General features: G+C 46.2%; 1 protein-coding gene across 1 annotated transcript in view; it reads left to right on the top strand.

Annotated features, from left to right (window-relative positions):
- Positions 1–12,677, top strand: part of MDN1 (midasin AAA ATPase 1) — a 1,740,009-nt gene that overhangs the window by 1,669,570 nt on the left and 57,762 nt on the right. Inside the window, exon 96 of the mRNA XM_069235499.1 lies at positions 3,949–4,064. Coding sequence (XP_069091600.1) covers positions 3,949–4,064 — 116 coding nt within the window. The remainder of the gene's footprint in view (positions 1–3,948; positions 4,065–12,677) is intronic.

The raw sequence follows: 12,677 nt of genomic DNA, 5'->3' as shown, positions 1-12,677 counted from the left end.
AAGTATCTCCGGTTTGTGGTAGGGTCGCAGCACTATCAGTTTGCGGTCCTCCCGTTTGGTCTTACTTCAGCACCTCGAGTCTTCACAAAGGTGATGTCAGTGGTTGCGGCGGAGCTCAGAAGGAAGGGGATAGCAGTATTCCCTTACTTGGACGACTGGTTGATCAAAGCCAAGTCCCCGGAGCTTGTGTCGCATCATCTGCAGTCAACAACCCAGTTGTTGTTCGACCTGGGCTTTTCGGTGAACGTGCCCAAATCTCACCTGGAGCCCTCTCAGCGCCTCCTGTTCATAGGGGCAGTACTGGATACAACATTGAGTCGAGCCTTTCCTCCGCCTCAGCGGATTCAAGATATTCAGGAATTGGTTCCAATGTTTCGAAATGGAGCGGTAGTTCCAGTCCTCAAGGTCCTTCGTCTGCTCGGTCTGTTCGCCTCCTGCATTCTGTTGGTCACGCATGCTCGCTGGCACATGAGGGCTCTTCAGTGGTGCCTCCGAAGGCAGTGGTCTCAACACAAGGGAGATTTAGAAGGTACTGTCAAGATCTCCAGAGATGCTGCTGTGGAATTGAAGTGGTGGATTGCGGGCAACAATCTTTCACAGGGGAAGCCGTTCGCGCAGTCGCCACCAGTGGCCACGGTAATAACGGATGCCTCCACCCTAGGATGGGGAGCTCATCTGGGGGATCTGGAGATCAAAGGGCTTTGGTCTCCAGAGGAACAGGTGTTTCATATCAATCTGTTGGAGTTACGGGCTGTACGTTTGGCTCTCAAGGCCTTCCTCCCATCCCTTCGTGGTCAGTCGGTACAGGTCCTGACGGACAATACTACCACGATGTGGTACATAAACAAACAGGGAGGAGTAGGGTCGTACCTTCTCTGCAGAGAAGCTCTTCGGCTATGGTCCTGGGCAAAGGACCATCAGATTTGCTTGGTGGCAAATCATCTGGCCGGGGTCTTGAATGTACGTGCGGACAGTCTCAGTCGCCAATTCTCGGCAGACCACGAGTGGCGTCTCCATCCAGATCAAGTCTGTTTAATCTTCCAGATGTGGGGGTTTCCTCGGATAGATCTGTTTGCCACTCGGGAGAACGCGCATTGCCCGTTATTCTGCAGCCTCCAGTATCCGATGCAGGGAGCGTTGGGGGACGCGTTTCAGATAACCTGGTGCGACCAGTTGCTTTACGCGTTTCCCCCCATACCCTTGATTCCTCGAGTGTTGAGGAAAATTCGCCAAGACCGGGCCCAAGTCATCTTAATAGCTCCGGATTGGCCAAGGAGGGTATGGTACTCCGACCTTCTCCAACTCTCACTGTGCCCTCCGCTCCGTCTCCCTCTCAGGGCAGACCTCCTCTCGCAGTCGCAGGGGCAGGTTTTACACCCCAACCTCCAGAGTCTGCACCTACATGCTTGGAGATTGAACGGGGCAACCTGAGTTCCTTCTCTCTCCCGCCTGATGTAGTGGATGTTATCTTAGCGGCCAGGCGACACTCCACTAAATCTATCTACGCTAATAGGTGGTCTAAATTTGTTATGTGGTGTGGAGAGAGACAGATTGATCCCTTACATGCTCATCTGTCACATGTTTTGTCTTTTGCACTGTCTCTAGCGCAGAAAGGTTGTGCAGTAGCTACCATTAAGGGTTATTTGTCGGCCTTGTCAGCCTTCATTTGTCTTCCAGACCAACCATCGTTATTTAAATCCCCTATTGTTCTCAGATTCTTGAAAGGTCTTCTGAATCAATATCCTCCAAAACCATTCGTTATGCCTCAATGGGATTTGTTCTTGGTCCTGACTTTCCTTATGGGGTCCCCTTTTGAGCCTATGCATTCTTGCCCCTTAAGATATTTGGTTATTAAAACAGTATTCCTGGTAGCTATAACATCTGCAAGGAGAGTGAGTGAGTTGCAGGCCTTATCGGTTAAACCCCCTTATATAACGTTTTATGGGGATAAGGTGGTGTTGAGGACCAAGGCTGCTTTCCTTCCGAAGGTTGTTTCACCCTTCCATTTGGCTCAGACAATCACTTTGTCCACGTTTTATCCTCCGGCTCATCCTTCAAAGGAGGAAGAAAGACTACATCGCCTGGACCCAAAAAGGGCGTTGAGCTTCTATATCGACAGAATGAAGGATATCAGGCTGGAGGATCAGCTGTTTGTCGGATACGTGGGCAAGAGGAGAGGAAAGGCAGTCCACAAGAGAACACTCTCCAGGTGGGTTGTTCTTTGCATTAAAATCTGTTACTCTTTGGCAAAGAAGGATCCGCCTGAGGGCATTAGAGCTCACTCCACCAGAGCTAAGTCGGCCTCTTCGGCCTTGGCCAGGGGTGTTCCTGTGGTTGACATCTGCAAGGCCGCAACTTGGTCGTCCCTTCACACTTTTGTGAAACATTACTGTTTGGACTCTGAGGTCAGAAGGGACGGTCATTTTGCACGGTCAGTGCTGCAGGATTTCTTGGTTTGACCATTTAGGCACCCACCGCCGGGCGTGGTACTGCTTTGGGACTCTATTCATCAGGTGAGGAATCCACAGGTAGTTGTATCCATCAGAAGAACGAGTTACTTACCTTCGGTAACGACTTTTCTGGTGGATACATTAGCTACCTGTGGATTCCTCACGGTCCCACCCGCCTCCCCGTTGCCTTTTTGGTCTCTCCAAGCAATCCTTGAGTGTGCTCCTTTTGGTCTTCAAAGTTGCAATACATTTTGCATGTATGATATTTGTATATATGTTTATATTTATATATAAATCTATATATATATTGGGTATATACATGATTCGTATGTATAAATATATTTATTTGTTTAAAAAAAAAAAAAAAAAAAGTTATATTAAATCTACAGCTATTTTATTGCAATGTTGTGTGATTTACAATATTAAGAGATGTTGATTTGCTCTTTCATTGCATTGGGTTATTATTATTATTCTCATGCACGTAAAAAATGTTGGTACTGTCATCGGCACGTCGGCGAGGACTTCTTATTGCCTGTATGACGTCAGACGGCGTCGCGTGGGCTAGAGTGACGTCCTCGTCGACGTGCAGAGACTAGTAAGAAGATTTCCGTCAAATGCTGGCGCCATGGGAGTATTCATCAGGTGAGGAATCCACAGGTAGCTAATGTATCCACCAGAAAAGTCGTTACCGAAGGTAAGTAACTCGTTCTTCTCACCTATTTTGTTCAGCCCTCTCTGTTTAAATTACCAGTTGTGTGGTGCACCCTCTGAAATAGATTAAACATGTTTTGTCCTCTACCTTTTGTTTTGCTGCTTTGAGACTTTCATTGGGGGTTTTACTTTTTTAATAGGTATACCTTTCAATCCTGTGCACTGCTGTTCCTTAAAGCTACTGACCCTTAACGGTCTTCCTGTTTATTACTTCCACCTACCCTGTCAGTTGTCTGCAGGCACTGTCAGTGCATACACCATACACCACCACCTTTTTGGACAAGCTGATATTTCAGATTCAGGCATCTTTTACATTTAAGGTGGCATCACCTTTCCATGTGGGGCAGTCCATGCTCCCCACTTTTTCTCTCCGCTAGAGAGCCCTTTTGGTTTGTCCATGAGAAGTAAAGTTACTTACCTTTTATAATGCTCTTTCTGGTGGATAGTTTATCTAACCAGAGGAAAATAACTTGCTCAAAATGCTCTAACAGTGCTTATTGCTACATCCACACTCCTCAGTACCTGACATACGCAGCTTGTTTAAAATGCTTAAAATGTCTTATGTTAAGAAAATAACTCCTTCTTTTGCCTGTAGACCAGTGATAAGCATTCATGTGGCTGAAGACTAGACTGAGGTCCTTATTAGTAGTTTAGTTGCAGGATATTTACTTTTTCCTAAAGGTTTTAGTTCTAAGTTATGGTTTGTACGTTCTGAAAGACAAGCTATATATTTGTTGAACGAATCACAAGTGTTGCATCTGTCATGATTGTATTTTGGTTATTATAGGAAAAAGCTGCAGCTGAAATGTGGCAGCAATATCTGCTACTGACGGCCTCGCTTTCACAACAGCTTTGTGAACAACTGCGACTCATATTGGAACCTACTCAGGCTTCAAAACTCAAGTACGTCTTATTGAACTGTCATATTTTTAACTTTGAATGCATTTCTTGTCTTTTTTTTCCTACCTGCTGCATTGCTTTTACATTGTTGCAGGTTTTTCATGATTAAATGTTATTAGTTAATTAGTATACATGCAAATCACACTCATATTTAATAGTAATTTCCAGCTGTTTGCATTAATATTTTTATTATTATTTATAGCAATAATAATCATTATAAGTGATTTAAAAAAATAAAATAAGTATATGTATTCTAATCCTGCCATTTCCAATTGCTGTAAATAACACATGCTGTCATTACAAAATATAATTGTACCTGCCACTGGAAGATGGAAGGCTGCATCTGCCTTTCGGGTATTCAACCATGTGACATTCAGCCCATTGCATGATACATTGCCAACTGAACATAATCTTTTACATTCGCAAATTCTATCATTGTGTTTTCCACAAATTCAACCATGTGACTTCCTAGTGGCAGGGATGATTCATCTGGTTTAAAGTTTACAACCAATGCTTCAGTACAGTTAATTCCTGTGGCTGCTTTATGATCACACTTTTTATTGTCAGTTTTCCAGACCGGTGACCTCTAGAGAAATTGGTTATCTGATAGAGACAACCAGCGGCAGATTCCTTACATTAAATTTCTCCCCAGGCGCCAGACTGGATCCAGAAACCTTTTTCAGCAGTACCTCTGCGCTTTAGTAGACTGCGTCGTGGAACTCTGGGTCATCGTCATCCTCCGGGTATGACGAAGACTGAGTCCATATAGTCCTTCCCCCAGTGTGCTGACGTCAGTTTCTTCTTTTTCTGCACAGCAACGCAGATCCATAGAAGCGATTACCTCTAGCCATTTTTTTGTCCTTCCCTCTCAGCAGTTTTCTTTGTTGGAACAGTGTTTATACTTTCTGGCTTTATAGCCTTGTGGGTCCTGTGCTCGACAAATGTCAGACATGGACCCCCACTCTGTTTGTATATGGTGCTTAGGCACCCACCACAATACTGACTGTGACGCCTGTCAACAGTTCAGGCCTAAGGCGTTGTGGAAAAGTCAGACAAAACTCCTGGAGGCGCGGGTGTAGCAGTCTTCACAGGATTCTCGTAGGCGGCGTACTCCTTCTACAACTCATATTAGCAACCCTTCCAGGAGTCGTATCAAGGTAAGGGTCGCCCTCAGTCAGTCGCATCCTCCTCTGGCTTCACCGCCCAGTGCATCTCCTCCTCTTCCTCTGAGGAGGAGCCTGCGCAGTAGTCGACCCTGAGCCTCCCACTTTATCCCGGTGCTGGGGCAACTGTGGCCCAGATGCTGGACTATTACTCGTTCTTGCATGCTGTTTTTAGGCCCATCTCTCTCTCTGGAGCCCCGTCGGGCCCCTAAGAGGTGGCAGGTGGCCTGATGGGGTCCTCACTGGTGGCTTTGTCCTCGTTGGGCCCCTTGACTCCGACTCCGGAGTCCGATTGGCACCACTGCACAGCCTGCCACAGATTCCATCTTCTGCGTCTGTCTTCCGAATCGGATTTTGGCGTCCATTTTTACCTTACCGACTTCGGCGGTGGTGGGGCCTTCAGCTGTGCTTGACGCCCCGATTATTGTATCTCCTGAGTCTGACACCGCCCTTCTGATGGCGAGGTGTCCCCCAACCCGACGTCAACTCAGACGCTGGGAGCGGCGCCATTATAGTCGGCTATTCTTCTGTCTTCTGAGGCTCCCCCTCCAGTTCTTCCATCCGAGGGGCCCGGATTCCATTCTTGGCCGGTCCACCCTCCCACCAAGTTTTTTGTGGTTCAAACAGCTTTGGCTGCCCACAGTTTTACACCGGTTCCTCCTGTTCCACGGGAGCGAAAAGCCAGACAGCTGGACGCTTCTGGTAGGCGTATTTTAGCTTCCTCTAGTTCTGCCTTGCGCTCAACGAATACATACTGTGTCCTCGCTTGCTTCTCCCACGTTGTGTGGAACTCAGTGGTCTGCATTTTGCCTTCTCTGCCTGACTAGGCTCGACTAGCTCAAACGCCTTTTGTACAGGATGGTCATCAGGCTGCCAAGTTTAGTGTTAGATGTGGTGTGGATACCACAGACTCTGTTGAAAAGAATATGGCTTCTTTGGTAGCAGTGTGACAAAGGGCACGATCACTTTCTTTGACTTTCTCAGAAGCGGTATCTTCACTTGATATGCCTTTTGATTGCACCTCCCTTTTTGGCATGAATGCTGACTCGACCTCGCGCCGCTTTAGAGATTCTCATGGTGGGACTCAGTTTTAAGTTCTCTTCACTTTCCAGAGTCGTCTTCTAGTTTGATCCCATTTTCAGGGACAGTTGCATTTTATCCCCATTTGAACTTTTTTTATCCCCTGTTGCACTTTTTTCTCTTCTGCACTTTTTTCTTACCGCCATTGCAGTGATGTGCTGCTTGATTGTCATGTGACACCCAGTGTGATGTTCATGCTCTTTGCAGGTGCTTTTCTTCTTATCATGTTCTAGCACTCATTGTGCAGGTGTTCTGTTTATTAATCTGGTCCACTGCTAATTTCTTTAGGTTAGACTCAGCCATGTGGAAATTAACCTTGGTCCTGCTCCAGTAGGAACAGTCTAGCTTCAACTGGTAAGCCAGGACCTCTCTGAACCACAGCACAAGGAACCGAAGGCCAGTTAAGGCCTAATTGGACCTCTTCAGGTGGATGATTTGCATATGACTGGATAAGCAAAAAAACGATGGACTGGTATGTGACCCCAAATAATTACCAGAGGCTGAGCTTACTTCAAGAATTCCATCCGTCTCTTTTTCTGTATTCCTTAGTGAGATTCCCTAAGTGTTAAGGGTATGCCCAGGTGTGGGCCTCGTGTCACTGTGGCACTCGAACCAAGATGCACTATTCCTATTCAGAGAGGACATGGATTGGCTCTTCTGGTTGTACTGCTCATTTCTGATAGATACTTTTAGCTGCAGTTTCCGCGCCTTGGGAATATTCCCCAGGCATTGGACTGGGTCCAGTAACTTTAAAAGCAGTTTTTGTTATGTAGCTCCACGCCAGAATTGTGCATCATATAAGCACTTCCTACGACGCGATTCCAGAGCTTCTCCTTGTTCTTTTGACCGTTACTGTTTTCTCAAATTATTCAGAGTGCAAGGGAAAATGGAGTCCTCTAAAATGACCAGGTCTGAACCATGCAGGGTTGGTCCCAAACATGTATGTCGTGGACACTCTGAATGTCGAACGGTGGTGCCTAGGGTTGGACCAGAACTCAAGGGACTGCGACAAAGATGCCCACATAAATCCAAAGGCCATATTGACCCATTAGGCCAAACTTAACATCGCCACACACAAGAAGACTCCATGGCACAACCTTTTGCATGTGAAAGGAAGGTACCTTTCCCAAAGTCGTTTCCATGGCAGATCATCATAATCAGTTGAAGTCTTCGGGTGAGTCCAAGAAAAAAACATACGAAGCATGAGTCTGCCCCTTACCTTCGCTAGACACTCTTCCGCTCTCCAGAGAGAGCACAAGGGCATTAACGTGCTTTCTGGTCTCAATCATGATCTCCACCAGAGCTGATTCTGAACTTCGGCATTGCACACCCTTAACTTCCAGGTTCAGCGATGTTGTAGCAAGTACATGCCTGCAGAGAACCTTTGCTATACATATTTGATATTTTACTGGCTACATTTGGCAAGCCTTTGCAAAGATCAGCAAGGGACTCCAGTCGGACACCTGACAACAAGTTTGCCCTTTGTGCACTTGATGCCCATGAACCCAAATCTGGTTCATCATGCGCTCTGGTGCCAATTTTGGTTCTGATGCCATTCCCTGTAGTAGTCTCTTTTGCATCAACACCAGTGCCAAAGCTACAGGAGCATGTACAGACGATAGTGCTATCCAGCTCTGAGCAGAATTCACCTCAACTTCGACCAAAATTGCATCTGGCTCTGACCGGCACACTGCTACTGGGCACTTTAGATTCAGATAATTTGCCTTCACAATATGGTAGGGCCCAAACTGTACACCATTTTTTCTCACTGACTTTTAAGGTTATACATTTGATAAAGGGGGTGACTGTGTACCTCAACAAGATGTGAAAAACAGGTATGAAGAACTTCACGATGAATACTTTACTGGGTGCTAACCTTGCTTCCTCCCCTAGCCCTGCCTTGAACGAAAGCGCCTCTTTCGCTGTTATTTGAAGGCCGCCAGAAGTTCTAGATTTACAGCTTCCCATCATGGAAGACAAAGGTATTGATGGAATTACTTCAGCCTGGTCAGGCTCCAAGAGCAACTTAATGAAGCCCTTGCCGATTCCCTTTTGAGCACTCAGTCAAAACTATGTTGAGGTCTGCCTAATAAGTGCTAAAATGCTCAGTGGCATCATCCCACATTGTGACCCTGCCTTCCTCATTCAACACCGGACACCAGAGAGCCTGGTGGTACAGGTATCTATGAGCAGAACCAATGAGTTTCCTGCCACTTCACCTGATTGGCCCTGAGGTCTGTGAATGACAGCTCTCTTCTGTGCCTCTATTTTCATGCCATTTGGGAAACTGCTGTACAAGTTTTACCAGCTGTTCAGGAGGGTCTCCGGGCATCCCTTTTCCAGACTCTAAAAGACTGTCACAATGCAGCAAAATGTGTCATTCATTCTGGATTGAACACAGCTGACTGTTTGAGACGAGCAGTGGGCAGTAGTGTAGCCCTTCGGCACCATTCCTGGATGAGGCCTATGGGCTTCTCCGAACATGTATTGGTGTCCTTAGCGGGCATGCCATTTGATAGCTCTCTCTTTTTGGGTAAGAAAGCGGACACTTCCTTGGAGTGGTTGAAGGAGAGCAGAGCCACAGGGTGTTTCAACTGTATTTTTACTCCTAACTGCGATCTAACCAGCATTATTGTCCTCTCTTTGGGTACTTAATCCTTTTGTGGCCAAGACTGCGGTTTTTCAAGGAGAAGGTTTGACAGCAGAGACAATGCACAGCTCATTCTTCCTCCCCTCCAGCAACCATAGCCGTAAAACTACTTTCGTGCACACAAGCCACTCTGTCGAAGGCAGGATTTAATGCTTCCTCCAAGCTGGCAGGCCATTACTTTAGACAACTGGGTCCTCCATACTGTCCATTATGGCGAAGTTCTCCCATTTCGGTCTACCCTACCACATCTTTCATGACAATCATGGGGGCTGATGGAGGGACCATATGTCTTACTTGAACCAAGAAGTGGAGGCCCTTTTGGCAAAAGGGTATCATAGAGAAGGTTCCGACCTCGGAAGTAGGAACCAGGTGTTACTCCTGCTTTTTCTTTTTGCCAAAGGATGGAGGCCTTTGTCCTATCTTACATCTTCAACCTCTCAATGCTGTTTTGCAGCAGGACAAATTCAGGGTGCCCATGCGCGCTGAGGCCCTGTCTGCCCTAGGTCCCTAAGACTAGATGATAGTGTTGGACCTAGAGGGCACTTATTTCCTTATTCCCGTCCTGCAGGTCCACCGGCTCTACCTGTGACTCACCGTGGGCCCAGGAGCATTTTCAGTTTGCATTGTTCCCTTTTTACCACACCAGTGCCTCTTGGGTGTTCACAAAAGAGATGGCTATGGTAACGGCACCCTTTCGGAGGTCAGGGTACCAGGCTACCTACGGCGACATCAACCCAGGCAGATATCAGCCACTTCAAACAACATCAAACCTCCTGCCCTTGTTTGGGTTCACTATCAACGTGCCAAAGTATCATCTTACTTCCTTTATCATGTTCCGGTTCTTCATAGCCATCCTCGATACGCTGCAGTTTTGTCTCTTCCCCCCAGAGTGGGAAGTCTAGGACATTTGGGTCATGATCCGACATTTCAACATTGGTGCTGGATCTCAGTGCAGATGGCTCTAGGATTGGTTGCATCCTGCTGGGCAGTCATACCGGGTGGCACATGCAGTAAGATCCCAAATCCCCGTGGGCACAGCTTCAAGGGAACTGAGCGTATTGTATTTACATTTCAGAGTAAACTACAAGAGATACGGAAAGGTGGCAACTGGACTGTAGTTGTCAGTGGCTGGCCTCACTCCTTACCCCATCCAAAGCTGACAGAGGTGACTAATACATTACTACTAAATTGTAGAGGCCATCTAGGAGAAGTAGATATCGGAGTCCTAACTACAGCGAAGACTCTGCTCCATATCAGTCTGTTGGAGTTTAGGATGGTGTGCTTAGTGTTGAAGGCCTTCCGCTCTACCTTCACGAAAAAGGGTGGTGCTGGAGCTCACAAACAATAGCACTGCCTTGTGGTTCAGCAGCAAACACAGTGGGTGGGGTGTTGAGCACTGTGTCAAGAGGCTTTGCGACTCTGGATGTTATTCTACCGCTGGAATTTCTTGGTGGTAAATTACCTGGTGGAATCTTTAAATACCAGAGTGGGGGAACTCAGCCACAGGTGCTTGGTGGATTACAAATGACAGTCCCGGGGGGTGGCACAGGGCATCGTCCAGCAATCGTGAGAATCCTGGCTCAGTCATTAAGAATGCACAATGTTATCCCTTTTGCGTGTTGACGTTTCCAAAGTGGCTCTTTCTCCGAGGCACCTTAATCTAGAGTGGAGCATGAGGCTACTTACTATACACCTTCCTGCCTCTGCCTCTCCTGTCTCGCATTCTGAAGATCAAGGAATGATCAGGCTCAAGTCATCCTAGCGGCACTAGATTGGGCCAGGCGAATGCAGTACCCGGAACTACTGGATATAAGCGTCTGTCCTCTAATAAGCTGCTACTTTGGGAGGATCTTTTTCCCAGCATCATCGCAGCATACTGCATCTGCGTTTGTACAACTGGGATCTCCATGCACAGAGATTGAGTGGCAGCAGTTGACCTCCTTTGACCGGCCTCATAATTGAAGTCATCTTGGCAGTGAGGTATTCCTTCACAAAAATAATGTACATCAGTCCATGTGAAAAATTTGTGGATTGGTGGTGTGGCACATGACAGATTGACCCATTACAAGCAAAGTTGTTTGAAGTTTTGTTTTTTACTCTCCCTAGCCCAGCAAGGACTTCCTTTGGCCAACGTGAAGGATCACTTATTTGCCTGTTTGGAATATTTGCGGTTATCTGATCAGTTTTTTTAATTGTATTTAAATCACTTGTTGTGATATTTTTTTATAGTGAACCCCTTTGTGATGCCTCATTGGGATCAGAACTTAGTGCTCACCTTTTGATGTACACCCTTTAAGAGCCGCAGCACAGTTGTCCTTTGGGACTTTTGACGCTGAAGACAGTCTTTCCCATCACCATAACATTGTGGACAGCCTAGAAAGCAATTGTCAGCGTGCATTGAATGTCCTTCCATGTGGTGCCATTCATCACTTCAGAACGGAGCAATGTTGGCACAGTGCTGCACAATACCATCTGCTCGTGTGCAGGACTACTGCTTTTAAAGTTTACAGATCCAGTCTGACTACTGGGAAATATTCATAGGATGAGGAATCTGCGGGTAGATAAAGTAGCCACCAGAAAGATCATTACTAAAGGTAAGTAACTTGTTCATTTGAGCAGTACTGAGGCTGATTTGCATATGGCTGGATCTAATCTGAGGGGGCATGTTCTGCAAAATAAAGGTAGTCAGATATGCTGTCTGAGTAACTACTAGTGGCAGAGATTAATTCAAGTATTCCATCCATCACGTTTTTTTTTAATTGCTTCAACGTTGATCAATCACTCACTCTGCCAGTATTTTTGCCCCAATCCACCCCTCGAAAGGAAGCAAGAGACTCAATTGCCTCAATCATAAGAAGGCACCCGAGATTTAGCATGGACTGCAGAATGGACTATCATGTGGACGATCAGCTCTTTATGCAGTTTTCTGATGCAAAGAAAGACAAGATGGGGACAAAGAAGACCCTGTAAAGGTGGCTAGTCCTCTTCATCAAGATCTGTTTGTACTGTCCAAGAAACAGCCCTCTGAAAGCTTGTTGAATTATTCCACCTGCAAAAAGGTCACTACAATAGCTCAGGCAAAATGATCCCTGTTCTAAACCTCTGCCATGCTGCAATGTGGGTGTGTCGGTGTATGCGTTCCCCAAACACTACTCTGTAGAATGTCAGGTTTGCCGGGAAGATCACTTCTCACATTTGGTCCTGTGGGACTTTTTATCTTAATCTACTTCCCAGACACTCCACCTTTGGAAAATACTACTGTGGTGTCTGTTCTAAAGGTGAGAAATCTGCAGCTAGGATCATCTATCAAAGATAAAGTTAGTTGCCTTTGGTAGATACTTTATCTAACAGCAGCTTCCTCACTGCCCTCCAACGTGTTTCTGAGTAGCCTAATAAACTTCTAGAAAGTTCCAAAGTTAGCATGTTGTCTGAGAACATGGATGGAAAATGATACAAAAAATGTATGTGAGTTGGCGGGGATAGTGCTGATATGGGGCTCCACTCCACCACTTTCATGATGGCATGGTGTCACAGAGGAGTCACTCATTACCAGTGCACAGAAGAATTGCTTAAGAATTCTCTATATCCAAAGGCAAGGAAAGAGTGTTAACTTTCCTGTTATGGAATAATGATGCTACAGTGAGTTCTATTAGGGTGAAATGGTGTTGTTATGCACAGAAACACTTTACAGTACAAATGAAGGAAGTCCAGGAAACTACCCAA

Source organism: Pleurodeles waltl, chromosome 5, assembly GCF_031143425.1.
Source record: "Pleurodeles waltl isolate 20211129_DDA chromosome 5, aPleWal1.hap1.20221129, whole genome shotgun sequence".
Taxonomy (NCBI): Eukaryota; Metazoa; Chordata; class Amphibia; order Caudata; family Salamandridae; genus Pleurodeles; species Pleurodeles waltl.
Note: the sequence above shows the minus strand (reverse complement) of the source record. Positions and strands in the feature narration are given on the sequence as shown.